The sequence below is a fragment of the Parambassis ranga genome, chromosome 4 (assembly GCF_900634625.1).
Source record: "Parambassis ranga chromosome 4, fParRan2.1, whole genome shotgun sequence".
NCBI lineage: Eukaryota > Metazoa > Chordata > Actinopteri > Ambassidae > Parambassis > Parambassis ranga.
The window spans coordinates 12,967,032-12,994,712 of NC_041025.1; the positions used below are offsets into that span (position 1 = coordinate 12,967,032).

Below are 27,681 nucleotides of genomic sequence, written 5' to 3' on the forward strand. Positions count from 1 at the left end.
TTTCGTTCCCCATCATGGAACAGCGAGGCCCAGACTCATGAAATAATTCCACCTAATGCCACCATTAAGTGTGCCACACTGAGTTGGGTTCTGCCAAGGACTTTGCTCGGGTACTCCCATGCACCACAGATGTTTCTGTGTAAGACCACAGAATGCTTAAATCAGGTCATTTTCAGCTTGTCAATTGGAAACAATACTGAAGAAATTACTCGCACAACCACATCTCTGTTCTCATCATTTATCTGTGCATCTCTTTATCTTTTAGTAATGCTAAAGTGCTGATCCCAGCTTTGGGTGTTTAGGTAGAGTGTCTCAATCCATCATCTCCTTCACAAAGGTGAGGACTGTCTGGCAGCAGCAGCCACACATAGCAGCTAAAAACTACATCCTCCCATCTCCATCCTCACCATTTGATTGGAATTTCTATGTAATACTTTGTATAATTTTGCTGCATGAGGTTACACGTACACCGACACCGTCAGTGCTATATGCTGCTTTGATAGTAAAATGATTCCTTTTTGGTGGACTGCAGATGCATTTGGTTTACTTAATTTTACACAAGAGATAAACTACTGCTCTGGTGTAATACAAATGTCTTCTGCATGCTACTGCGTCTTTCCAAACAAAGAAGTATTGGCAGATGTGTTCCATGATGTGATTAGGTATGGTATTTATGATGTCATTGTTTGTTTCAGATATCGATGAGTGCAGCACCATTCCTGGTGTGTGCGATGGAGGAGAATGCACCAACACTGCTGGTAGCTACGTCTGCACCTGTCCACGAGGCTACATCTCCAGCACAGATGGCTCCAGATGTGTGGGTGAGTCACACACACTTTTTCGTTCTGTCTGTGCATTTCCTCACCCCCTGGCTGGCTAAAAGCTTCACATCTGGCTGGAACTTCCCTCCCTCGATCACTGTTTCCTGTGAGTGCAGCACTGATGAGTCAAGCTGGCCTGCAGACCTGTAGTCACCATGTGCAGACACACTTGCACGCACTATTAGGCCTTGACAGCATTAATCTGTTCTAATGTTAGTGCCCCTCTGACTCATTCACACACACCCTGACCAACATACAGTGCATACCTTATTGATATCCAATGAAACACTACCAGGTGTAAACGTATTGCTGCAGTCCTCACAGCTCATGGCATATACACAGCCAGCTGTTATTATATGATTTCAAGATTTGGCTCCAAATGGATGATTTATTTAAGCATCGGAGAGCAGCTCCTATAAAGCTCCTGCACTTTCATTATAAAAATATTCCCCTATTTATTCTTATTTCCTACTTTCCCCATGTGGTATCCATCATCTGTAGAAATATTTTGTTTTGGAAAAAGGGCGAGAGAAACCAGATCGATTTCTTCATGACGAGCCAACTCCATATTACACGTGCCCACATTTACATACACAAAGTGGGAGTTGATCTTATAGATAGAGTGTGAGTTTGCCTGTCATGTAGTGGGGTTGTTAAACTTCAATTTGATAAACATATGGTGTTGTTTAAAGTGCAAACAAAGAGGAAAAAGTAGAAATACAAGATGGCATCAATCTGGAACCTAGCTGGCAAAAATGTATATAGTGAGCCAACATGTAGGCACTGGACAAGAGGGGCCCTTTGGCTTTATGAAAACGAAAAAATGTATGGAGATGCAAGTAATTCAAATGATCTTTGCTATCTTTAAGATAAAGCTAACAAAAGACTCACTAACAGCCTAGAGAGCTGCAAATTGACACAGTGCTCCATTCACTAAACTACAAAACGTCTCCATCGGTCTGTGCTTATGTGTGTCCATATTCATATTTTTTCTCCCTTTCCACTTTAACAATTTCTTCTTCTTCTCTCTAAAGTGATATATCACTCTCTCACTTTATTTCTGTCTCTCATTCTATCTTTCTTCTGCATGGATTACACAGCAGAGCTCACTTCGTCAGCTAACAGCTCAGTGATTTACAGTAGAAATCCTCACTGTTTACTCTGGAACTGTGCTCATTTCCATCTCTGTTAAGACTTTGTCTCTTGTTCCATCTCGTTTGGCTGCCTTTTAATTTTCTCTCTTAACTTTTAATCTCAGGCACTGTTGCACACTTATCATGATTATCTTACCTAATGTTTCCTTTTGGCCTAGTTGTCCTCACATACTGTGACATCTGGATCTTGCACCTTGTTTCTTTCACTAAAGTTTTATGAAGGGAAAAAAAGAGTGAATAAAACAGCTCCTTCCTCCATCTTTGTCCCACTTACATTATGGACTAGCCAGATCAGAAAGGTAAACTAGAACAGAACTAAAGCAGACCAAGTCAGGTGCATTCCACCTTTTTTATCAATTCTGAAGCAGTGATCCAAAGTCAGACAAAATATGTTAAGTACATTTTAAAAGGGTTAATCTATGCTTTCTTAGCCTCGTGTTTGTTCTGGTCTGTAAGCTGGGCTTTGTTGGATGTACTGTAGTGTGATGAAGTAGGCCAGTGGGAGTTGTTGGGGTACCTGACAGTAATCAGAGCCTAATGCCCTGTCACACGGTGAAAGCATGAAAAAAACACAAGACCTGTCCAGTCAGTCAGTCTGTAAAAACACCTCACCAAATGAAAGCATATGCTTTGTGCAGTGGAAAAGAGCAAAACCTGGGTCTGGATCCAATTTAAGTCATCATCATCCTCATCAGCAATCACCCCTCCCCTCCCCTCTACTCCTTCTCTCCTCCACTGTGCCTCCAGCTCGGCCATTCCTATGAGACTTTTCTCTTTGTGTTGTGTTTATGTATATTTATGCACACATGGACATATTTGTACAATCATACTGTGCATACTTGTATAGTGTTTACCTGTGTGTCTGGTTACATCTACTGTAAGAATATATATGTATATGTGATAGTGTACTGTATGTGCTCGCAGACACAGCACAGCCCCCCATATTCTATCTAATTGGCAAGAATTGCTCCACATGGAACTGATTAATTCCAGACTGCTGGCTCATTAGTGAGTTAATCGACTTGTGCTCCACCCTCCAACCCCCTCTACGCTGCATTTCGCCACTTTCTTTCTCTAGAATTTTCCTTTACATGCTTTTTGCTTTCTAAAATCATAACCCTGAGTTCAATCCTCCTTTGGGTATTTTCGTTAAATACCCAAACGCCCAGGGACTTCCACACATTCTTTGAACTGCAGCCCCATCCCCTGCCCCATTGACCCTGACCTGGCAAACTGTAACAGATAAGACCTCCTTTTGGAGGCCCTTCAGATGCTTGCAGTTTGTTGAGACCCTAGGCAACCCTTTCCACCCCTGGCCAATAAAGAAGCTTCCTCGCAGTCACCACAGATAGGGCAGCTTAGTCATCCTACTCACAGCTCTGCTCTCTTTGTGGAATCGGTGGCATCTGTACCCACAACCTACAATGATGTTATACCGTACTGATACACGAAGTGCAGCCAGGTGAGAAGTTAAAGCCACAGTCCTACAGGACCCAAAAGTGCAGATCAACACAGCTGAAGAAAGTGCGTGTAAATGAATCATTAATAATGCATTGCAAATATAACACATAATAACACCACTTACATATATGTATGTAAACTACTATCTTTACATTTAAACATTCCTTTTAACATATTCAATGTTTTGTCTTTGAACAAATGCAGTACACCAATCTACAATCTGTATTCGTGTTGTTTTGTAGAATGGGGCGCTATTGCTTCTGTTACATTGCTCTGACATGGAGCCATATTTGTCATGATGTGCTATGCTTTATTCACAGATATTAATGACTCAAAAGGTGAATAAAAACAATGTAGGATCATTGGGAGGAACAAATAATTCAATCTTACTGCCTACCGCGTCGTTTTCTTTCTGTCGTCATGATAGAGGTTGTTGTTGCAGCTGAACAGCGCCATCCAGAGCTTACCGCGCACTCTGCTGGATTACAGAGAAATGTTAGCATTTAGCATTTAGTTTTTAGCCGAAGCCAGGAACCCCCCAGGTTTCTTACTTGGCCTCCTCCGCACCGTTGAGAAGAGTCTTGGTCCCCGCACCTAAACAAGTAGCTCATCGAGTGTCAAACAGTTTGTTGTCCGTGAAATTGTATATTTAAACTATCGATCTATGATTTTAACTAACGCGGTAACGCTTATTCTTCTTCGTCTCCTGTTGGCCTGATGGCAGAGTAAAACGTTGCAGTGGCTCATTAGACCACCTAGTGTATAGAAGTGATACTACAAGAGAATGCCGCTAGCATCTGTGCAACACATTATATCATGATGGCAAAGTTTTCACTTTTTTGAATGTTTTGAAACGTTATCAAACCAAACTTTCAACCCAAACTGTTCAAAGTAAATATCTAAAAGATCAATACCACCAAATACAACTTAAATATTCACAACCACATCCTGAAACCCCTCAAGTAGCAGAAATAACAGGGGAAATGTTTCCTATATCTTTATATGCAGTGCACTATCCTTCTTAGTGTTACATGTTTTTATATACAGACGTATCAGGGTGTGATAAATTGTACAGCGTTTTAGTAAAAGTTGAGCTCCAAAATGTAAAGTTAGTCTTGATACCAACATGTGTTAAAGATGATTCTCCAGCTCAGCACATGAAGTTGTCCATTTCTATACAGTGCCATGTTTATGTGTATATTTTTAAAATGTTTTTTGTTTTTTTTTCATTGTCCTGTTCTGTTATCGTCCTCAGATCAGCGAGTGGGCTCCTGTTTCTCTGCTCTGGCTAATGGGCGCTGTGCTGCAGAGCTGAGTGGCCAGTACACCAAGATGCAGTGCTGCTGTGACACAGGACGCTGCTGGGCTTTAGGGCAGATCCCTGAGATGTGCCCTGTCAGAGGATCTGGTGAGTAATGCAATCCTACCCTAATCATATCCTTGATGTCCTGTGCACACACAGAACATCAAGGCAGCACGCATCAGCATTCAGGGCTAACAGTGTCAGCTGATCCCCGTCCAAGGAACGGACATGATCTTAAAATTAGGACGCAACATCCATCATGTTCTTCCTATGCTGAAAAAACCCTGGCAGCCTCCACAACAGACTGCTAGAATGCTGGCAGTAAATAAATCCATGACAGTGTTAATGGTTCACATGAATTCAACACAGTAATGTAAAACTAGACGTGCCTGTTGGAGTGAAGCTGCTTCGAGTTTGTGTTTGTGCGTATGACAAAGAGGTTAGAGCATCCACTCAAACTGATGAGCATGATGTCATGAGCAGCGTCCAAAGAAAGAAAGATGGAAAAGATTTGTTTGAAGATAATTATTCTTCATCTCTTCACTCAAGCTGGAATTTTCATCTGCGTGAGAGCGCCTGATCCATAACTGATCTATCACAGAGTGTTCAGCCTGTTTCACCATCAAACTGAGATGTGTGTGTTGATTTATCATGACTGATAAAGTATGTGGAGAACATCCATAAAAAGCATGAAACACACTGTGGTCTTTATAATAGAGAGACATGTACATCCACGTATATTGCACAACTATACAAATACATACACACATACTAGAACCAGACACCATAACATTATGTGCATATGTGTTTTCTCTAATTACATAGTCACAACATGTCTGAAACTGCAGTAACATTATCATAAGTCAAAGGTTAAAATTTGACCTCTGTCTCTCTTACAGATGAGTACAGGCGTCTGTGCATCGTCGGTGTTCCCCAAGGTCTCCCTCACGGCTACCCTAACGGACACTTCCCCAACAGCAATGGCAACGGATTCAACTACGGCTTCAAGTTCCCCAGTGTACCCAATGGTAATGGCAATGGAGGCATTGGTGGCAACGGAGGAGGAGGTGGAGGAAGTTTTGGAGGGAACGGTGGGAGCTTTGGAGGCAATGGAGGAGGACTGACCCATCAGCACATAGGTGAGTGTGACAGAAGAGCTCAAATAATTAGGAGCTCTGCTTTTTATTTACATTCTTCTGTGTTTCCTCAGGCACTGTTTCTGTGAATGACACCATTGATGTTTGCAAACACTTCACCAACCTTTGTCTGAATGGACGCTGCATCCCCACACCTCCGAGCTACCGCTGCGAGTGCAACATGGGCTACAGGCAGGATGTCCGTGGGGAGTGTATTGGTAAGAAATGCATGTGCTGCACAAGGCACATTCAGTGGTGACTTCAGACAGACAGACACAGTGACTACTGCATGCGACAGTGCCACAGTTAATTGTGTGCACTGCACTGCCATCTTCTGCCAATTTAAGGTACTTAATGTGGCAGCAGGTGGATCTGGAAGAAGAGACTGTAAATGTTTGTTTGATGGTTAATTTTATTTATTTATTTATTTTCATCTCTCCAGATGTGGATGAGTGTGTGAGTAATCCATGTATCAATGGAGACTGTGTAAACACACCTGGATCATACCACTGCAAGTGCCACGAGGGGTACCAGGGAACCCCCACCAAACAAGCCTGCATTGGTAAGTCTGACAGTAACTAAAATACAAGTTATCACTGAAACAGCTTTAAAACATTCTAAATATATGTGGTGTTCTTTTTCCTTTTTACAGATATTGATGAGTGTATTGTCAATGGAGTGATGTGCCGGAATGGACGCTGTGTCAACACTGAGGGAAGCTTCCAGTGTATCTGTAATGCTGGCTTTGAGCTCACACCTGATGGAAAGAACTGTATTGGTGAGGAGCAAACACCAAAACAGGATAAAATTAACGTAATTCTTCCCATTTTTTTTAAACTTGTACTCTTCTCCTCCTCCTTCAGATCATGACGAGTGTGCCACCACCAACATGTGTCTCAACGGCATGTGTATCAATGAGGACGGCAGCTTTAAGTGTATCTGCAAGCCAGGATTTGCGCTTGCCCCGAACGGACGCTACTGCACCGGTACGCTTGATTTATTCAGTAGAAACACAGAGCTCAGAACTTGGGCAGAGAGTCAAACACGCTGCTTCAAAAACGGCGATGATAGATTTGGTGTTCCTTGAAATCCTGCAGATTCATTTTTGTGCAGATTTGTCAGACTGACTACTTAAAACTTCCCCAAGGTGCTGTTATATGCAGTCTAGAAATAGAAATTGATAGATTAAATTATAGGCAGCTCTCTGTTGAATTTTTTTGTCTGGATGCTTCAAGAGTAGCTGTCATTTCGTAGCAGTCACCATAACACATGAGGCAGCACAGGTGCTTATTCCAAATACAGATATGTAAACCCGATAATGCTACCTCTCCATGACCTGATTCCACATGAGGCTCTCGGTGGTTTCTGTGGTGTATTTTACAAATGTAGCAATGCTTCATACAGGCAGTAAAAGAACATTTCAGGACGGATTATTTATGTTTTCCATCCTCAGACCCACTTATGTCTGGAAAAATTCCCCCTTTGATAAATTAATTCGAAAAACATGTACCTCATCTAATAAAGTTAAACTAACATGTCATGTTTACATTATTCATCCAGATATTGATGAGTGCCAGACGCCTGGCATTTGTATGAATGGCCGCTGCATCAACTCTGAGGGCTCGTTCCGCTGCGAGTGTCCACCGGGCCTGGCTATCGATGTAGACGGGAGAGTGTGTGTGGACACACACATGAGGACCACCTGCTATGGAGCCATAAAGATGGGCACATGCTCGCGTCCTTTCCCTGGAGCGGTGACCAAGTCGGAGTGCTGCTGTGCTAATCCTGAACACGGCTTTGGAGAGCCTTGTCAGCCCTGCCCATCCAGAAACTCAGGTAGCATCGTGGATTCACTTTTTGGAGTGTATATTAGTCGAAAAAAAGGGAATTATTCACTCATCCTGTTTTATTCTGATGTGTCCCCCAGCTGAGTTCCAAGCTGTATGCAGCAGTGGTATTGGCATCACAGCTGATGGCAGAGGTGTGTTTTAAAAAAGTGTAAATGTTTGTTTATTGTTTATTCAGTCATTATCCTCATTTTTGTCTGACATAAATTTAATGTCTCTTAGACATCAATGAGTGTGCCTTGGACCCAGACATTTGCCAGAACGGCATCTGTGAGAACCTCAGGGGAAGCTACCGTTGTATCTGTAACATCGGCTATGAGTCTGACGCTAGCGGAAAGAACTGTGTTGGTGAGTCAGTGTTCTGTTGTTAAAGCACTCTAGTTAGCATGTTGTTCATCTTAGCCATCATTATGACCTTCCCAAAGCCTGGTAATAGGCCTTTTCTTGTTAGCAGTGGCTTTCAGATTTCATGAATTGCTTATTTACACCAATAGACATTTGCTTTGATTATTTATTTGAGTGTTTTGAAGCAACAACTCACCACCGTACTCCCTCTTCTTCCTGCAGACATCAATGAATGTCTGGTGAACCGTCTGCTCTGTGACAACGGTCTATGCAGAAACACTCCTGGCTCCTACACATGCTCCTGTCCTAAAGGATTTGTCTTTAAGCCCGACTCAGAGACCTGCGAAGGTGATCACACACACACGTTTTGTCATTTTTTACCAACAATCAAGCTCATTGTGTAATGACATTATTACAACATGTGTTGCCTTTATTTTCCTGTAAACAGTTGGAAAAAGGCATTGTGCTTGTAATTGCCAAATGTTGATGATTAATTTTGAATTGACCTCTCAACCCTGACCTCACGTGTGTGTTTGCACAGATATCAATGAGTGTGAGTCCAGCCCGTGCATCAATGGAGCATGTCGTAACGTGGCCGGGTCCTTCAACTGCGAGTGTGCCCATGGCAGCAAGCTGGACTCCACCAACACCATCTGCGTGGGTAAGACAATGGTTCTCCCAAATGCTTGACACAAATTAGGGCAGCACTGCAGGGTCCAAGAAACAGCTTGTGCGATATAATGATTACACAATGAGAAAATCAGTGTCAGAGGGAGATAACTGGTGCAAGATTCTTTTCTTTCACATCATTATAATCCAGGTTTTGTAAGCAAATACTGAGGTGATTCAAGGGCCAGAGGCATTATCATCCTCAGATGATCTCACAGGCAACATGGCACATGCAAATGATTTATTAGATAAATACTTGCATGCACAACCTTGGTTCACATGGAGATTGTTTTACCTCATAGAGATCTGCCTCAGATTCAAAATGACATGTAGTGTGTAAGGCTCTGCTGAGGTTAGAAATTCCACTTGTTTGGGGGGGATTACTTTAGGGAAATCACTCATGCTAATACAGAATACAGATGTAATTTAACTGGAAGGGAAAATGAGTCATTAGATAAATACCCATACATATTGCATGAGCTGGATCTGTCAGAGTTCTGCGAATTTCTCTGGTTTCATTCTCTTTTATGTTTTGGAGCCCATCTGTCAGTGGAGGGAGGAAGGGGATGTGAATTGTGGCTTTGTGTTTGGGTGGCCTTGTGGTTTCAAAGGAAAAGGTGTGACTGTTTTGACTGTACACTCTTTCAGAACATTAGGAATGCAGTAGCATAGGATTAAATGTAATGATGCATGGGCACCTCAACCTGTGGCCACGGACACAAGTTTTCATGACAGTTAAGGGAGTTGAAGGTGACGTGTTAATTGTTTTTGTGGTTCATAGTTGGAAAGTTTTACATCCTGACCACTTGTGGTGCCCTGAAGCAATGTTTTCATCTGTTGTTTTTTCTTCAGAAAGAAATGCACTCAACATTCCTATGTGGTTGATGTTTTGGTGGAAACATTGAATGTAAACAGAGCTGTGCTTGTTTACACAAAAAAAAGACTTCACAAAGTACCTTTAATCAAGTCCTCTCTCTTGTCTTCTGGGGCCACAGATAGCATGAAGAGCACTTGCTGGCTCACCATACAGGACAACCGCTGTGAGGTCAACATCAACGGAGCCACTCTGAAGTCTGAGTGTTGCTCCACGCTGGGAGCCGCCTGGGGGAGCCCCTGTGAACCCTGCGAGATCGGTCAGTTAACACACTCAGACACATTTATACAGTATGTCATTTGACATTAATCATTGCATCAAATTAACATTGAGCATTGAGCAAGAACAAAACTTGCAGAACTGGCAGGATTCTGTGAGTGATCTTTTTGTTCACATCTTTCAATCCCCTGTCTCCTCAGACACTGCTTGTTCTCGAGGGTTTGCCCGTATGAAGGGCCTTGTCTGTGAAGGTAAGAACATTTGATAAGCTAATGAGCGGTGACAAATTTGCACACCTCCCTTCACCCAACATTGACCCTCATAAGATAATTTTATCTTTTTGCCCTTGTACTGTCTGTGATTTGATATTCTGCCTAAAGAGTTGAAAAAAAAGTGTGCATATTTTTCTGTGTTTCACCTTGAAACCTTAAATTGTCCCACTCCCTGCAGACATTAACGAGTGTGAAGTGTTCCCCGGAGTCTGCACAAACGGCCGCTGTGTGAACACCCAGGGCTCGTTTCGTTGCGAGTGCGCTGAAGGTCTCACCTTGGACAGTACTGGTCGCACATGTGTGGGTAAGAGGACAGTGGAAACATCAGACATCCACTGTTGAACCTGTTGTTTTTCAGTGATAGAGATGACTTTGTATTTATCATCTATTTTTGTAGATATGCGCAGTGAGCAATGCTATATGAAGTGGCATGAGGATGAATGTGGCCAGCCACTACCAGGAAGGTATCGTGTGGACATGTGCTGCTGCACAGTGGGTGCCGCCTGGGGAGTGGACTGTGAGGAGTGTCCCAAACCAGGCTCACCTGAGTACAGAGCCGTCTGTCCCAGAGGGCCCGGCTTCGCCAACAGAGGAGACATTTTGACCGGCAGGCCCTTTTACAAAGGTAGAATCCCATCCAAGGATTTAATGACACCATGAGCAGGTCCAAATTAAGTGAAGGTATATAACAGAGAAGAGTTTTCACATTTTAATTTTGTGTGTCTTTCTCTCCAGATGTCAATGAGTGTAAAGTGTTCCAGGGTCTGTGCACTTACGGAAACTGCAGAAACACTATTGGCAGTTTCAAGTGTCGGTGCAACAACGGCTTTGCTCTCACAGCTGAGGAAAGGAACTGCACAGGTATATAAGAGAGAGGGACAAACAGATGTTTCTGTCACACATGACACACTCACAGAGCAATATTTGTTACGCCCTTTCTTTTCAAGACATTGACGAGTGCCGTATCTCCCCCGACCTGTGTGGCCACGGTACATGTGTCAACACACCTGGCAGCTTTGAGTGCGAATGCTTTGAGGGCTATGAAAGCGGCTTCATGATGATGAAGAACTGCATGGGTATGTTAGAGGCTCATTCACATAGATACATCATTTCAGAATTTGAAATCAGTCTTTTGGGCCTTACCATCTCTTTCTCTGACAAGACATCGATGAGTGTGAGAGGAACCCCCTGCTGTGCCGTGGAGGAACCTGCCTGAACACAGAAGGGAGTTACGAGTGTGAATGTCCCACCGGACACTCGCTCAGCACAGATGGATCTGCCTGTGAAGGTGAGGCGTCACATAGCTTACAAACGCAGTGTGTGTCCATCCACACAAAGGTTATATGGGTTTGATAGCATCTTTAGCATGTCCAGATTTATTCGTCTCAGGTAATCCATCTTTACTAAAATTAAATTTTGCACATTTTTGTCATTTGTTCAGATGTGAATGAATGCCAGCTGAGTGATAACCTGTGTAAGAATGGTCAGTGTGTCAACATGCCGGGGACCTACCAGTGCTCCTGTGACACTGGTTACCAAGCCACACCGGACCGTCAGGGCTGTGTTGGTGAGTGGATCTGAGCATCAGTTATGTTGTGTCGTGTACTAGACATCATCTGCACATTGTAAGTCTGACACTCAGATCTGACTTTCTCTGTGACTGTGACTTCTCCTTGCAGATATTGATGAGTGTACCATTATGAATGGAGGCTGCGAGACCCACTGTACCAACTCAGAGGGTAGCTATGAGTGCAGCTGTAGTGAGGGCTACGCTCTCATGCCTGACCTCAGGACATGTTCAGGTAATAAAACAGTAAAAGTTCTGTCGTCTCTTAACTCAGTGAAACACATGTTTGATATTTGTAACCTAATAAAACCTCTGTCGGTTAGATATTGATGAGTGCGAGGAGACTCCTGACATCTGTGATGGAGGCCAATGCACAAACATTCCCGGAGAGTATCGCTGTCTGTGTTATGATGGCTTCATGGCTTCCATGGACATGAGGACCTGTATCGGTACGAGGAATGACAAAACACACAATATGCTACCATCTTCACATTTTATTATTTCTTTGAATGCTTTTTCCTATTTGGTCACTGCAATCACTCTGTTTCTCCAGGAAATGCTATCTACTTTATAAAACTGGTATCTAACCCATAAACATAGATGTTTTTGTGCAGCAGTCCAGCCACCTATGCGACTCATTCTGTCACTGTCGTCTATAAGGTGATAACAAATCTTTCCATCTGTTTCTGCCCAGATGTGAATGAATGTGATTTGAACCCAAACATCTGTCTCCACGGCGACTGTGAGAACACCAAGGGCTCCTTCATCTGCCACTGTCAGCTGGGATACTTTGTCAAAAAGGGGTCCACAGGCTGCACAGGTACACACACACACACACACACAGAAGTATGAACAGGAGGGTCACGCTGTCGCTGGACATCTGTCTGTCCATATCTGAGCTGTTCATTCATGCATACAGGATGATCTACAGTATCTGTCAGAAAAACATTCTTGATACATAGTAAAGACTGAGTTGTCATTGCTAACAGAATTCCTCTGGTTATTGAAAGTAAAGTAAAGTTGTTGTCATGTTGTTTTTCCAGATGTTGATGAGTGTGAGATTGGAGCTCATAACTGCGACATGCATGCTGCCTGCATCAATGTGCCTGGAAGCTTCAAATGTCGCTGTCGAGATGGCTGGGTGGGAGACGGCATCAAGTGTGTGGGTGAGTTGGTAATCAGATTACCGTAGCTGATGTGAGTTGTAGACCTGATAGTTATATGCTTCAAATATAATACAGAGGAACAACATGGTCTACGCTACCCAAACATCCATCCATTGCATGATGTTTCACACTTTTTTCCTGCATTCCTGCAGACCAAGATGAATGCTCTGCAGAGGATCACAACTGCAATCCAAATGCAGACTGCGTCAACACACCAGGATCCTACAGGTGTACGTGCAAAGAGGGTTTCATTGGAGATGGATTTTCATGCTCGGGTAGGAAACTGTCCTCACTGATTACTAGCCTTTCATTGGCAGGTGCACAGCTATGTTCTAATGCTGTTTGGTTTTTCAGACATGGATGAGTGTGCAGACAACGTGAACCTGTGTGAAAACGGCCAGTGTCTGAACGCTCCAGGAGGCTACCGCTGCGAGTGTGAGATGGGCTTCACTCCTACAGAAGACAGCAAGGCCTGTCAAGGTGCCACGCTCATTCTGCCACACTGAAGTGTTTTCACTGTTTTTTTTTCACTCATGTAGTCTAACTTTTCCCTTCTCTTTGCCACAGACATTGATGAGTGTAATTTCCAAAACATCTGTGTGTTTGGAACTTGCCAGAACCTTCCAGGGATGTTCCGCTGTGTGTGTGATGATGGTTATGAACTGGACCGCAGCGGCGGAAACTGCACTGGTTAGTGAAGCACTCTGGTAACTGTATCTCTAAAATCACTTAGCGAATAAAGACACCCACTTTGCTTAGATGAAAATAAATAGACTGGTTATTTCTGTGGGCTATTGACTGTTATAGTTCTTTAAAACTGAGACACACTTGAATTATTTTTCTGATGAATTGCCCATGACTCCAAGAGTTTAGCAAGTATTTGATGCTTGCTTTTCAAATCCATGTTTTGCCATCTTTTTTAGTCAGCACTGTCCTAGTTTGTGCCTTAAACAAGTTTAATAAAAAGTAGAAAAAAAATTAGCATTTTCCTTTTATAGCAGCATGTCCAGTAAACAGTTCAGCATGTATGTGACCTGTGTCCTGCAGATATCAACGAGTGTGCGGACCCTGTGAACTGCATCAACGGACTCTGTGTGAACACGCCAGGCAGCTACTTGTGTAACTGTCCAGCTGACTTTGAACTCAACCCCACTGGAGTGGGCTGTGTGGGTGAGTCACAACATAAGGTTGTGAGAAGACTTGTACTGTGTGGGATGACAGATAAACGACAACATTTAAACTTCTAAACGTACAGTGTAAGACTTCTTGTACGTGTTCATAGTAAGGACATGCAGGGCTGCTTCTGCTGCTGCTGTGGCAAAATAAAACAGTAATTGTCAGTTCAAATGTTGTCATCTGTTTTCAACTCTAATTTTCAAATATGCATATTCAGCATGCAAAATAGCATATGAATTTAGACATGTATGACTCACACACCTCCATGTATCTCTCACTTAGACACCCGTGTTGGCAACTGCTTCTTGGATGTGCTTGCTCGTGGTGATGGAGGAATCTCCTGCAGCGCAGAGATCGGAGTCGGTGTGACCCGAGCTTCTTGTTGTTGCTCCCAGGGAGGAGCCTGGGGAAACCCCTGTGAACTCTGCCCCGCCCCCAACTCAAGTATGCCCCACAAGACCTCCACAAATCATATATTTTAATATTTACTGCAAAAGGCGCATCGACCAGACTGTATTTTCAGATTTGTTGGTAAAATTAGACTTACTTGCTGTTTTTCTCACATCACGTCTGTAGCGGAATACAAGACTCTTTGTCCAGGTGGAGAAGGGTTCAGACCTAACCCCATCACTGTCATCCTGGAGGGTAAACTTTGTCTTCAGAATTCTGAAAATGCTAAGAAAAATGGCAATGAGTATGTGACATTCTAACAATTTTAATTATTTTCTAGATATTGATGAGTGCCAGGAGCTGCCAGGTCTGTGCCAGGGTGGTAACTGTGTTAACACATTTGGCAGTTTCCAGTGTGAGTGTCCTGCAGGCTACTATCTCAATGAAGAGACTCGCATCTGTGAGGGTAAGGACTGACAAACAAATCACTTTATATTAAATACATTACTTAATGTCATGGGTCATCTCCTCATATTTATCATTTGTTATCCTATCTTTATTTACAGATATTGATGAGTGCACAACTCACATTGGGATCTGTGGGCCTGGTACATGCTACAACACTCTGGGCAACTACACCTGTGTGTGTCCCCCTGAATACATGCAGGTTAATGGTGGAAACAACTGTATGGGTGAGTGGTGGAGATATTTGTCTTTACTCTCTCTAAAAACAAAACGATTTATAACGGTTTTGAAGCACAGTGCTAAACTGTTGATTTTTGATGCAGACATGAGGAAGAGCGTGTGTTACCGCAACTTCAACGACACTTGTGAGAACGAGCTGTCCTTCAACATGACCAAGAAGATGTGCTGCTGTGCATACAATGTAGGAAAAGCCTGGAACAAGCCATGCGAGGCCTGCCCTACTCCTGCTACCAGTGAGTTTTTATAAACCTGACAAACACATGAAAAACAGATGTTGCCTTTTTTTATTACTGTCATTTAATGTCTTCTAACTTTATTCTTGCAGCTGAGTACCAGTTACTGTGTGGTAACCAGGCTCCTGGCTTTATTATTGACATACATACCGGCAAGCCAATTGGTAAGGTCATGACAAGATCAACACTTGGTGTCTGTACAAATTGTAGAGTTAACATGATACCATATGTTTTGCAGATATCGATGAGTGTAGGGAGATCCCTGGTATCTGTGCCAATGGAGTGTGCATCAACCAGATCGGGAGCTTCCGCTGTGAATGTCCAATGGGCTTCAGCTACAACAACATACTACTTATTTGTGAAGGTAGGACTCATAGGACGTTTTGCCTCATCCCATTTGCATCTTCACATAGTGTCCCACACAACAACAGAAGACAATGGCTGGTACCTTTGTGCAAACTTTTTTAGGCATTGCTTTCTACACAGATGTGCACATACATTTCTATACCTGACTACACTGTGTGTCCTCATTTGAACCTGCTGCTGACTCACTGTGTGCTAATGTATCTCAGTAGTTACTTTCTTCTGGCACTACTATTTCTACACTCAATCACACACATACAGTACAGTACAGTATACACTCAGAAAACTCCCTGTTTGGCTCAGACCCACTGTTAGAGTCAGTCTCCTCACTGATTTAATGCTGCTTTTACCAGCTTGAATGATGTCCTTGTAAAGACAAGTGTAGTGGCTTTAAATGGGCTCACCTGACAGAAGCATTATTTATCCAGAAGCTGCCATTGTCTCTCTCTCTGCACTGTACCAGAGCCAAAATGGCGCAGTAGTGTTTTCTCTCCTGCTGTCTGCAAGCTGACAACCTGCTCTGACCAGACAGTTATAGCGCCTGTGATTGATGTCCACCGCTTCTTTTTTCTTCCTCTGGTGCAGATATTGATGAATGTAACAGTGGGGACAACCTGTGCCAACGCAACGCCAACTGTATCAACATTCCAGGCAGCTACCGCTGCGAGTGCTCGCCAGGCTTCAAACTGTCTCCCAGCGGGGCTTGTGTGGGTGAGTCCTGCCTGACTGACAGGCCTTTCTGGAGTTTCCCATCTTAGAATACCAGAGAGGAGGACAGATTTCTGATCATGTTGATGTGAGGGAATTTGCATTTGGATGTTTGAATCACTTTACAAGCAATTTGAAGATGACCTCTTGACCTTTTGGAAACCAGTTTTATCTAAAATAATGATGTATCAACATGGTTAATAACAAAGATTTGTTGTAGATGTAAGTTTTGTTAACATTTTTGCATTCCTATTGCTTCTTCTCAGACCGTAATGAGTGCCAGGAGATTCCTAACGTGTGCAGCCATGGAGAATGTATCGACACACAGGGCAGTTATCGCTGTCTGTGCCACAACGGCTTCAAGGCTACAGCTGATCAGACTATGTGCATGGGTGAGGAATAAAATCAAGATATGTGGCTGCATAATGCTGACTTGTTATATTTGCTGTTAATTTCATGCTGTTTTTTTGGTGTGTGTATTTGTAGACATCGACGAGTGTGACAGACAGCCGTGTGGTAATGGTACCTGTAAAAACACAGTGGGATCCTACAACTGCCTCTGCTTCCCCGGCTTTGAGCTCACACACAACAACGACTGCATGGGTATGAATCACTTAGTGTTTACAAAGGTCAGCAGCAGTTAGTGCTCCCTTTCAAAGGTCAAACTAATGGAAAAAATGTCAAGATTACAACTTTATATTCCCAGACATTCTCCCCTTTTCTTTTTACGATTACATTTGGACAGATGTGAAATATAATTTAGAAGCAGGAGCAGGACCTCAGATGTTCTCGTACACACTTGACAGAGATTTCTGATTGTGGTTGCAATCTATAACCCCACCACTAGATTCTAGACTCAGACATTCTACACACAGTTCCTTTAACGTTCAGTTTTACTGCTGCTGGTGGTGTTGTGTCAGTCTGTATCCAAAATCAGAGGAACATCTGCTGAGGCCTTATCATTTCTTTACAGACATAGATGAGTGCAGTGCCCTCCAGGGACAGGTGTGCAGGAACGGACAGTGCATCAATGGGCTCGGTTCCTTCCAATGCCTCTGCCACGAGGGCTATGAGAACACACCTGACGGGAAGAACTGTGTTGGTGAGTCAACAATTTACTAAAAGCAACTTTCATATAGTATTTTTGACATAGACACATAATCTCATGTACAATGCGTCTGCTTTTTTCTCAGATATCAATGAGTGTGTGAGTCTGCCTGGCACATGTTCTCCAGGAACTTGTCAGAATCTGGATGGATCCTTCAGGTGTATCTGCCCTCCAGGATATGAGGTGCAAAATGATCAGTGTATAGGTACGACACACACACACACACACACAGATGTCAGACCAACAAAATGCTCCTCACTAAGTCACACTAGCTTGTTCATATAGCCGGAGTCTTGATAAACACCTACATTTGAACATCAGGGAGTCAGAGACGTTAACACTCAGCCCATCTGCTACAAACAGACATCTACACATTCACATCAAACCCTGTTCTCACCTCCCCTCCTCTTCCCTGCTGTCTTTTACACTCACCTCCCAGATATAAACGAGTGTGATGTGGAGGCCAACATCTGCCAGTTTGGCACCTGCACCAACACCCCCGGCAGCTTCCAGTGCACCTGCCAGCCGGGCTTCGTGCTCTCTGACAACAAACGGCGCTGCTATGGTGAGAGAAGCTGTTAGTTAGCATTAAGGCAAATCAATGGTGAAGATGATGTGTTACTGTGACACATTGTAATCCCCTCACTAATGACATAAAGAGGGATTGTCTCTTAAATGGAGCGATTATTGTGTCTTCACAGTAAAGCAACAGGATCATTCTGTATGTTTTTCTTGTGTCAGATACCAGAGAGAGCTTCTGTTTCACCAAATTCGAGGCAGGCAAGTGTTCTGTCCCCAAAGCCTTCAACACCACCAAGGCCAAGTGCTGCTGCAGCAAGATGCCTGGAGAGGGCTGGGGACTTCCCTGCGAGCTGTGCCCACGAGAGGGGGATGGTGTGTAACACCAGACACACACATCGTTTAATTAAGACACGCACACAGTAGCGTTTGCAGAATAATGAAGCTGACCTTTTTATGGTGTGTTTCCAGCTGCTTTTAACAGTCTGTGTCCCTACGGCCATGGAGCCCTGCCTGGACTAGGCGACGCTCGTGAAGGTACAACACTGACCTAATCCCTTGATTATAAAGAAAGGATGTCTTTTGAATATACTTTTAAAACAGACTAATTACCCTTCTCTCTGTAGATATGAATGAGTGTCTGGATAACCCAGGCATCTGCCAGAATGGTATCTGCATCAACACAGATGGTTCTTTCCGTTGTGAATGCCCATTCGGATACAACCTGGATTACACAGGAGTCAACTGTATCGGTGAGATCATTTGTGTGAATGAACTTAAGCATGTGCGATGAGCAGACACATAAATGTCTGTGGCACTTCTTTTTTAAGACCTATGCCCTGTGGGGGTGTTATTGTTAAATATATTACAGGATGTATCAATATTAACATCCATGTCTGGTGTTATTTTTCTACCGGCTGACTTTATTCTGCATTACAGCCTGATCTATTTTTGGGTTCAAGCTGCTAATGAGGGCCTTTAAATTCTAAGGTGTTGTATAAATGTTTGATCGGTTGCTCTGCTCTCTGCCTCTCTGCAGATACTGATGAGTGCTCCATTGGAAACCCATGTGGAAACGGAACCTGCACCAATGTGGTGGGAGGGTTCGAGTGTTCATGTCAGGAGGGCTTTGAACCAGGACCCATGATGACTTGTGAAGGTCAGTCTCTCACACAGACAAACTTAGAGAACTGACAGTGCATTGAAATATAAATTTAATGAAATCTGCTTCTTTGTCTGAAGACATCAACGAGTGCTCCCAGAATCCACTGCTCTGTGCCTTCCGTTGTGTCAACACATTTGGCTCGTATGAGTGCATGTGTCCTGCTGGCTATGTGCTGCGGGACGACCAACGCATGTGCAGAGGTGAGAGCGTAAAGCAGATTATTGGTTTACAGGGTGTCATTTTTATTCCCTTGACCCCTATTTTCTGTCTTTTTTTGCTCCATTTCTGTGTGACATGCAGTAAGTAGCGAATATTAAGCATGTTTAAAACATTATATTGCAGGTTGTTAATGCTTTAGCGGGCTTTATAATTTTACCATCTTTCATCAGACCAGGATGAGTGTTCAGAAGGACTGGATGACTGTGACTCCAAGGGCATGACCTGTAAGAACCTGATAGGTACCTTCATGTGTATTTGCCCTCCGGGTATGCAGCGCCGACCGGATGGAGAGGGATGTATGGGTGAGTAAAAGAGCTCAGCTCAGTTCTAGATTACATACAGTATGTTGCTCTAACTGAATTTTTTCTTCTCCTCACTTTCCTCCTCCGGCCATCTTTTTGCTCTGTACACTGGCAGATCTGAATGAGTGCCGAGCCAAGCCTGGCATCTGTAAGAACGGCCGCTGCGTCAACACCGTGGGAAGCTACCGCTGCGAGTGCAATGATGGATTTGAGCCCAGCTCCACTGGAACTGAATGTATTGGTAAGAACGCTACTTATTGCATCACAAAGTAATGAATGAACAAACACTGTGCTCGTTGGTGAATCAGTTGAAACATTGCGTGCTAATACTTCTCCACACACCAAATGTTCTGTGATTAAGATTACATTTGTTATTGTACTAAGAAAAAGTAAAATTCTTCCATAAATCCAAACACTCCTCGTGTGCTTTTACCCTTTAGACAACAGAAAGGGCTACTGTTACACAGAGGTTCTGCAGACAATGTGCCAGCAGTCGTCCACCAACAGGAACAGTGTGACCAAGTCTGAGTGCTGCTGTAACACTGGTCGAGGCTGGGGGTCGCAGTGCGAGCTCTGCCCGCTGCCTGGCACCGTTCAGTACAAGAAGATGTGCCCACTTGGACCTGGGTACACCACTGATGGTAGAGGTAAGAAGCTTTTTGATATGACAGTGCGATTGTTGCTCTGCGTTGAATCCAGACCACTTCCTAAACCATCTCTGTTCCTCCAGACATTAATGAGTGCCAGGTGATGCCAGATCTGTGCCGTAATGGTCAGTGCATCAACACCATTGGATCATTCCGCTGTCACTGTAATGTTGGATACAAGGCAGACTTTACTGCAACCTCCTGCGTTGGTATGGCTGATATCTGTCTTCTCTCATTATCTATTCTTTCACTTATCTGCAACTAATTTGGTTGCAATGTGTGTTTGTTTTTATTTTCTAAACTTCCTTTTTGTATTTTTAACTGTTTGTGTTCCTCTGTGTACATTTTAGACATGGATGAGTGCGCTCTGTCTCCAAAGCCCTGCAACTTCCTGTGTAAAAACACAGAGGGCAGCTACCTGTGCTCCTGCCCCAGAGGATACAGCCTGCAGCCTGATGGAAAGACCTGCAAAGGTACATAAACTAATGTTTGTGGCCATAGTGTCTATGATAAAAAAACACAAGATGCTCTTTAAGGATCTTGTTTATAGTCATAGTTAACAAATAAAATATTGCTCTAATACCATGTTTACAAACCAACGTTACAGCCTTGGGACTCAGTTTTCATGGCAGCTGTGTGCTCTTATCTCTCTAAGATCTGGATGAGTGCTCGACAAAGCAGCATAACTGCCAGTTCCTCTGTGTTAACACCATTGGAGGCTTCACCTGCAAGTGTCCTCCTGGCTTCACTCAACACCAGACCGCCTGCATTGGTGAGGGCTAAAGAGAAAAATCAGAGCTACACCCTGCATCAGTGTTTCCTTTTTCTAGGGAGTGAAGAAATACTGAGAATCACGTGTTTAATGTACATTATTCTGAATCCTGCTGTTCTTCTATCTTTTTGGTTGACATCTCTCCAGCAGGGCAGAGTTTTTACACACAGTGCAGCACAGGCCCTTTTGCTAATATCAAACAATCAGCCACACACTACCAGTGAATGTCAATGCATGAGTGTCTATAAATATTTCATTAGTTTATTTATTTATTTAAAAGTTGCTTTTACCTAAAACTTTTACTTATATTTTTTCACTTAATATTCTGTCTCATGTCTTTGCAGACAACAACGAGTGTACAGCTCAGAACAGCGCGTGTGGTACACGGGCCTCATGTGTCAACACGCCTGGCAGCTTCAACTGTGAATGTTCTAAAGGTTTCTCTTTGGACACCACAGGCGTGGAGTGTGAGGGTGAGCAGACAAACATCCTTTACTTTTTATTATTCATAAGTTAGAGCAGCAGGTCCTGCCGACATCTAAACATCAAATGAACACATGGGAAAACATAATGGCAGTCTGGCTGAAGTAGTGAATTAAAATTCTTTCTTTTCCTTTTCCTCAGATGTGGATGAATGCAGCAGCAACCACCGCTGTCAGCATGGCTGCCAAAACATGCTGGGAGGTTACCGCTGTGGCTGTCCTCAGGGCTACGTGCAGCACTACCAGTGGAACCAATGTGTGGGTGAGTTGCTGTGACTCAGGCTCTTGTCATGACAGTATTATCACAGAGGCACCACTGCTGTTATTACAGAGCGGTGCAGAGGAGCCAGTATGCTGGTATTTGACATCACATTTAAAGTTTATTCATAAATTGTTATAAAGTATTCAAATCAAGATTGTTTACAACAACCTTTTGAGGGGTATATCCTGATCAATACATTTGATCAGGATTAAATTTGTATGTGTTGTTATTGCACAGAAACTGGGCTGTACATTCTGTTGAGTATTTTATCATATTGGACAACTTTTGTATGAACAATAAATGTCAGTGCAATAGATTTTATTCGGCAGCATCACTTTATGCTGACATTAAAACGTGTGCCTCCATTATTTTTCAGATGAAAATGAGTGTCAGGCAGGAACAGTTTGCGGCTCTGCCTCCTGCTACAACACGCTGGGCAGCTTCAAGTGCGTGTGTCCCTCTGGCTTTGACTTTGAGCAGAGCGTCGGTGGCTGCCAAGATGTGAATGAATGTTCCACGAGCTCCAACCCATGTATCTATGGCTGTTCCAACACTGATGGCGGCTACCTGTGTGGCTGTCCTGGGGGCTTCTACAGAGCAGGACAGGGGTGAGAGAGAGAGCAGAGTGGTGCCACAGGACATTTAACTATGATGGATGGATACTAAACTTTCCTGTTGTTTCCACACAGTCACTGTATGACAGGTTCAGGTCTCCCAGGCCCGTTGGTGGAGGGTGATGACGAGGACAGTCTGTCTCCTGAGACCTGCTATGAGTGTAAGATCAACGGGGGAGGAAAGAGCGGACGACACAGGCGCAATGCTGATGAAAATGATATTAACAAGGTACGTGTGAGAACAAACTAAACTTCAGTCAGTTACCGGTACCATCAATTTTATGGTCTGAATTAAAATGTGTCTCATTATAGGAAGAAGTAGTGAGTATGGCCAGTGTGGACACCCAGACCATCATCCCCCTGAACGTCTCTCTGGCCTCTCTGCTCAACAAAGAGCCTCTCCTGGAGCTACTGCCGGCCCTGCAGCCCCTGGAGCACCACGTGCGTTACGTCATAACCCACGGCAACGCTAATGAACACTTCCGCCTACTGGAACGCCGCGATGGAAAGAGCATGCTCCGGCTTGGCAAGAAACCTCCGTCACTGGGATCCTATCGGCTGGAGATTGCCAGCCTGCCACTGTTTGGACCCCGAAGACTGCAGCAGCTGGAGAAGCAGCATGACAGTGACTACCTACATGGGGAGATAGGAGACGCCCTGCGCATCAAGCTCCACATCCACCTGCACTGAGCTCAGAGTGCAAATCATGCTCTGGACTGATTCCTAAAGCCTCCTCTACCCCACAGGGCTGTCCCACAAACAGGGGGTAAACAAAGGGCTATCAAAGACTGAATCAATCAGCCCGACTCTACCACCACTTTGTTACTGTTCAAGTTATATTATGTTCATGTTTTGTGTCTTTTCTTTGCCCTGACTCTTGCGCCTCTTCACTCACCAGCACTCATTCTCTACTGAGAGAGCCAGTGGAGGAGGTGGCAGAGAGGTGCCTTTGTGCTTGGACCACACATAGAAATAGCAGACAGAAGGCTCACAAGCCCATGAAGCACTTTCATGATGACAAGAAATAGCATAAAGCAGGGGTTTTAATAAAAGTGCTGAGAGTGGCCTTTCTCTTTTTGTTCATTGCGGTCTAAGGACTCACTCACCTCTCTGTGATCTTGGAAACAAAAAAAATCACACTGGGGATCAAGGTTTTGTCATGTCCGCCCCTCTCAGTATTGTAGTGTTGTCATGTAATGTATTTGTGCTGTTTGAAAAAATGTAAACACGAAGGACTGCAACATTTACACAGCATTTCAGGTTCTTTAGTCCATAGCACTCTGGTTTAATAGCTGGATCTCCAAACAACTGTCAGACAAGAAAACAGTAAGCTGTGCTCTACTCTGATGCGACGACTGATTTGTTTTTTGTTTTTTTATCTCTCTCATCCTGCCCTGCGGGCAGCAGAAAGCAGGGATTAGCGTGTTTACATGTGTGTGCTGTCATGTTTGGTTACCTCAGTACCTCTCACCGAGTATGGACACCATGCTGTGATGCTGACTTTAAAACAAAAGAGGGTGCTAGTGTCCCTCGGCATCCATCATGAGCAGGGAATTCACCAGTTAGTTGCTCATAGTCTTTAAAGAAGATAGATCAGGTCACATATTGTATTTATCCTCTAAGGGATTATAACTTCAGGTGCACTGATTCTGGACCTGAGAGCCAGCTTTTTCTATTACAAGTTTTCACCTATCAGGCTTTTAGCTTCTCCAACTTTTTACTATAATCTCTTATACTTGGATGCTCTGGGAGGATAGAGCCAACAGCCAGTGTCGGCTGGCTGAAATGACATTAAGCTGACTTTATCTGGCTTCTTTTAAGATGTCTGAGGGACTGAGCCTTGTTTACAACACAGCTGAATACAGTAGCAGTATCAAAGGTACATGACAGGTTAAGCTTTAACTATAAGCAGTGCTTTAGGCACGCACAGGTGAACACGAACATCCATCAGGTCATATTTCATTTCACATATTTTTTTTCTCTCAAAGAGAAAAAAGGTGCTACATCATACATCATATACGCTGTACAAAGGAAGTGCAGTCTTGACTCTGGATTGCAAAAGTGACTTTTTTTTTGCTAGGTTTTATTGTCGTTGTGTGTCTGTCTTGTGTATTGTCTCAGTGCTGAAAAACCAATATTATCAAACATGCTTCTTGAAAATTAAACTGTATATTTTTAAGTGAAATGTAGATGATTTTTTTTAAAATGTCAAGGCTGCCAGAACAAACACACGAAGATAAAACCAGAGATTGAAGGCTTTAAGTGCTGATGACTTTGTTTAGAAAAGAAAGCAAACGTTTGACTGCTTTTCAGTCGAATCAGACAGACGTTACGTTATTTTAACATTCCCATCGGCTGTCGTCTCACGCATGCAGCAGAGGGAAGCTTACACTGTCTGTACAAAACCATAAGGATCAATGCAAACTCAGATCTATGGTGCTAAATGATTAAAAAAAATCAAAGTTGCTGCACTGTCTCACAGCCTAGACAATGTTTATACTACATAACCATTTCTAACCTGGAAATCTTTGTATACTTTGTATCTTTATTGTCAGTTTGTCTTTTATTTGCCACTATGTTGTTTTAACACAAGGCAAGTGTGTTGTGTGTGCTTACTGTGTCTCAGCTTCAGTGTCAAACTTGAATACATGTCACCTGCTTTACATCCAACTATCCCTCAGTTGTTCATCACGGGCCTGTTGAGTTTATCTGAAAGCTGACATGACAATCATCCAGTCACACCACAATGAAAACCAAAGAATCATGACACCAACAATGTCTGTAAAATTAGAGCGAATCACATAATTATGTTTTTTGTATCTTTTGTCCAGTGACATAAATGGCAATAAAGTATTGTGGGTTATATTTTTAAGTCTTGTCTTCTTTGTTTATTTTCCCCCGCTAGGATTTGTGTGCAACAAAAGCAAACACGAGGAGACAAGTAGCAGTCCTTTTTTATTTAATTTCCAACATGAAGAATGTGGATTCTCCACACAGTCCAGCTATCAGTGGAAATTGGAGAAGAGTAATTGAAGAAGAAAATCTCATTATTCTTCCACTGTTTTCAACCAAGCGTATCAAAAACAAAGCAGAAAAATATGCAGTTACAAAACACAAAAGAGCAAAGCCACCTGCTTTGCCTCCTTCTAAGACTGGGCTGCATGACTACCTCAAAAAATACCACAGTCTAAAAGATCGACACAGTAAGAGGAAGAGAGAAAAAGATAGCAAAAAGGAGACTCCAAAACACGAGTCTAGAATAGAAAAATAAAGCTTTTTTTCTTTTGCCTAAAGGTTGCTGTCTGCTTCATCACCACATGTGGCAGGCTGACTAAAGCAAGGGACACAACCAGTGAAAGTAAACTCTACTTGCAGTAATAAGGGGTTATAGTATAGTTTCAATATGGCTTCTCAGTTATAGACACAGTATAACACACAGAATGTACACAGACAACATTTCTACCTGCTTGAGCCTAAAAGGCAGCTGGAACTGCAGTGTCAGAAAACAGAAATGGTGTTTGTGCTCCTTGATCAGCACTTACATGTTTTGTCATGGAGATCGGTTCATTAAAGGGGCATCTGCTTAAAAGTGTAAACTCCTTCATTTGAGTTCTCTCAAAAATGTAGGTTTGCTGTGAGCAAATGTTCCCAAAATCATACTGTGGTTCAATGTGTACATGCTCTGGAGTTTGGAAAACCTGTAGCCCTAAAGTGATTTGACTCTTACAGTAGGTCAGGTTAAGGCAGCTGTGCAGCTCATTATTTCTGTCCAACATTTGGGGTTTGAGAGTGTTTGGCCTGCAGGGTGCACACTGCAGCCTCTTATTTACACCAGTACACAGTGATTTAAAACCAATCTAACCCCTCCCACAATATAATGCATCATTGTACTTCTTTACCTCTGAACTAGTCCATGCTGTCTGTGTGCAATAAAATGTGCCCTGTTCACACCACACATATGTACACTTTGCCCTACACCAGTGCATAATCAAACTGTCCCCTCTCCAACCCCTCCTTGTGGTCAGTCCAGGATGATGCGGGCATACGGCTGTAGGGGTCCAGCAGGATCCTGAAGCACCTGACCAGCAGGAAGACCAGGAAGAGCATGAGGAGGCCTACGAAGGCCAGGGCGGTGCGCTGCTCTGTGTCCACGCCGACCAAGGCCAGAGGCGGGCTGCTGCTGCCACCGCCAGGACTGCCGGGGAGGGAGGCGCTGGCTGGAGACAGCAGCAACTCATAGTCAAGTGTGGGCACATCGTTCATCCTCCACGGGGCCCGGAGACAGGGCTTACACACTGACTGGATGGTTGGTGTGTTTGGTGAAGGTGCAGAGAAGTAAGGGAAGGTGTTCATGAGGGGAGATGCTGAGGAAAACTGGAGGAGCTTCACACTTCACGTTCTGTTGGCTGTGTGAGGGGCGAGGGAATCAGGTGCCACGTACGTCGTTTTTGTTAGCAGATCTGTTGCAAGTAAGGCTATAGAGCAATTTTAGGCTCAGAGTGTGTGAGGTGTTTGTCTATTAAGTGTGTGTTCCGATCACAGCAGGTCTTGAATGCACTACTCCCTTTGGTGGCCTGTTTATGTTGTCAAATCTAGGTCAGTCAAAGTGACATGACCCTGACAGGTCTGGCCCTAATCTGCTCTGACAATGTGACAGACACACACAGATATATATATATATATATATATATATATATATATATATATATATATATGCAAACACACACACACTTTCCAATTAATATGGAGTAATTTTTGTGTCACACATCTGAGGAAGTGTCTAAAAAGTCTAATGACGCTTTGTGGGTTTCTTTATTAAGTGGCTGACCCTCAGGCGGTCATTTTCTTTAGAATATTTATCAGAGCCACATCCGCTCTCGTTCTCACTTTCAATCAGAGCAGACAGGACGTGACAGCGCAAACACACAAATGTCTCTGATCAATGTCAAGGTCAGTGTTCTCTGAGGGAGTTAGTGAGGAGATGGACTTCCAACACCCTAAAGACACAGCTCTTTAAGTGAGTGTCTGGGTGTTGAGACGCTAAAGTGAAATGGAGACACGTGTTACAGATAATATTCAAAGCATCTGTCAGCAACCAGGTGTGTGTCCGTGTGTGTACATGCGCGAATGTCTGTATGTGGCTAATTAGACCAGGAGGTCAGACGATCAATGACCCTGAATA

The 27,681-nt window shown here is 43.5% G+C and overlaps 2 protein-coding genes across 2 annotated transcripts in view; one reads left to right on the forward strand and one right to left on the reverse strand.

Moving 5' to 3' along the window:
• The window catches only part of fbn2b (fibrillin 2b), a 55,107-nt gene extending 29,736 nt beyond the window's left edge, over positions 1-25,371 (forward strand). The window contains exons 9-65 of the mRNA XM_028403978.1: positions 696-821; positions 4,692-4,844; positions 5,639-5,878; positions 5,950-6,093; positions 6,318-6,437; positions 6,528-6,653; positions 6,739-6,861; positions 7,436-7,711; positions 7,803-7,856; positions 7,945-8,070; positions 8,290-8,415; positions 8,609-8,728; positions 9,732-9,869; positions 10,030-10,080; positions 10,280-10,405; positions 10,499-10,726; positions 10,837-10,962; positions 11,049-11,177; positions 11,264-11,389; positions 11,543-11,668; positions 11,781-11,903; positions 11,992-12,117; positions 12,363-12,488; positions 12,712-12,834; positions 12,987-13,109; positions 13,189-13,314; positions 13,402-13,524; positions 13,882-14,004; positions 14,293-14,454; positions 14,587-14,655; positions 14,741-14,866; positions 14,967-15,092; positions 15,189-15,338; positions 15,431-15,502; positions 15,577-15,702; positions 16,287-16,412; positions 16,676-16,801; positions 16,896-17,012; positions 17,383-17,511; positions 17,603-17,722; positions 17,957-18,082; positions 18,259-18,411; positions 18,508-18,573; positions 18,663-18,788; positions 19,076-19,195; positions 19,279-19,401; positions 19,591-19,722; positions 19,838-19,963; positions 20,163-20,369; positions 20,453-20,578; positions 20,720-20,842; positions 21,025-21,141; positions 21,486-21,614; positions 21,766-21,885; positions 22,262-22,493; positions 22,575-22,728; positions 22,812-25,371. Coding sequence (XP_028259779.1) covers positions 696-821; positions 4,692-4,844; positions 5,639-5,878; positions 5,950-6,093; positions 6,318-6,437; positions 6,528-6,653; positions 6,739-6,861; positions 7,436-7,711; positions 7,803-7,856; positions 7,945-8,070; positions 8,290-8,415; positions 8,609-8,728; positions 9,732-9,869; positions 10,030-10,080; positions 10,280-10,405; positions 10,499-10,726; positions 10,837-10,962; positions 11,049-11,177; positions 11,264-11,389; positions 11,543-11,668; positions 11,781-11,903; positions 11,992-12,117; positions 12,363-12,488; positions 12,712-12,834; positions 12,987-13,109; positions 13,189-13,314; positions 13,402-13,524; positions 13,882-14,004; positions 14,293-14,454; positions 14,587-14,655; positions 14,741-14,866; positions 14,967-15,092; positions 15,189-15,338; positions 15,431-15,502; positions 15,577-15,702; positions 16,287-16,412; positions 16,676-16,801; positions 16,896-17,012; positions 17,383-17,511; positions 17,603-17,722; positions 17,957-18,082; positions 18,259-18,411; positions 18,508-18,573; positions 18,663-18,788; positions 19,076-19,195; positions 19,279-19,401; positions 19,591-19,722; positions 19,838-19,963; positions 20,163-20,369; positions 20,453-20,578; positions 20,720-20,842; positions 21,025-21,141; positions 21,486-21,614; positions 21,766-21,885; positions 22,262-22,493; positions 22,575-22,728; positions 22,812-23,189 — 7,784 coding nt within the window. The 3' untranslated portion in view covers positions 23,190-25,371. The remainder of the gene's footprint in view (positions 1-695; positions 822-4,691; positions 4,845-5,638; positions 5,879-5,949; positions 6,094-6,317; positions 6,438-6,527; positions 6,654-6,738; positions 6,862-7,435; positions 7,712-7,802; positions 7,857-7,944; positions 8,071-8,289; positions 8,416-8,608; positions 8,729-9,731; positions 9,870-10,029; positions 10,081-10,279; positions 10,406-10,498; positions 10,727-10,836; positions 10,963-11,048; positions 11,178-11,263; positions 11,390-11,542; positions 11,669-11,780; positions 11,904-11,991; positions 12,118-12,362; positions 12,489-12,711; positions 12,835-12,986; positions 13,110-13,188; positions 13,315-13,401; positions 13,525-13,881; positions 14,005-14,292; positions 14,455-14,586; positions 14,656-14,740; positions 14,867-14,966; positions 15,093-15,188; positions 15,339-15,430; positions 15,503-15,576; positions 15,703-16,286; positions 16,413-16,675; positions 16,802-16,895; positions 17,013-17,382; positions 17,512-17,602; positions 17,723-17,956; positions 18,083-18,258; positions 18,412-18,507; positions 18,574-18,662; positions 18,789-19,075; positions 19,196-19,278; positions 19,402-19,590; positions 19,723-19,837; positions 19,964-20,162; positions 20,370-20,452; positions 20,579-20,719; positions 20,843-21,024; positions 21,142-21,485; positions 21,615-21,765; positions 21,886-22,261; positions 22,494-22,574; positions 22,729-22,811) is intronic.
• A 1,071-nt stretch (positions 25,372-26,442) lies between these two features.
• On the reverse strand, positions 26,443-27,156 carry LOC114434852 (cortexin-1-like). Its single transcript, XM_028404282.1, has one exon. The coding sequence runs from the start codon at positions 26,850-26,852 to the stop codon at positions 26,472-26,474; it is 381 nt and encodes a 126-aa protein (XP_028260083.1). The 5' UTR covers positions 26,853-27,156; the 3' UTR covers positions 26,443-26,471.
• Positions 27,157-27,681: the final 525 nt, after the last annotated feature.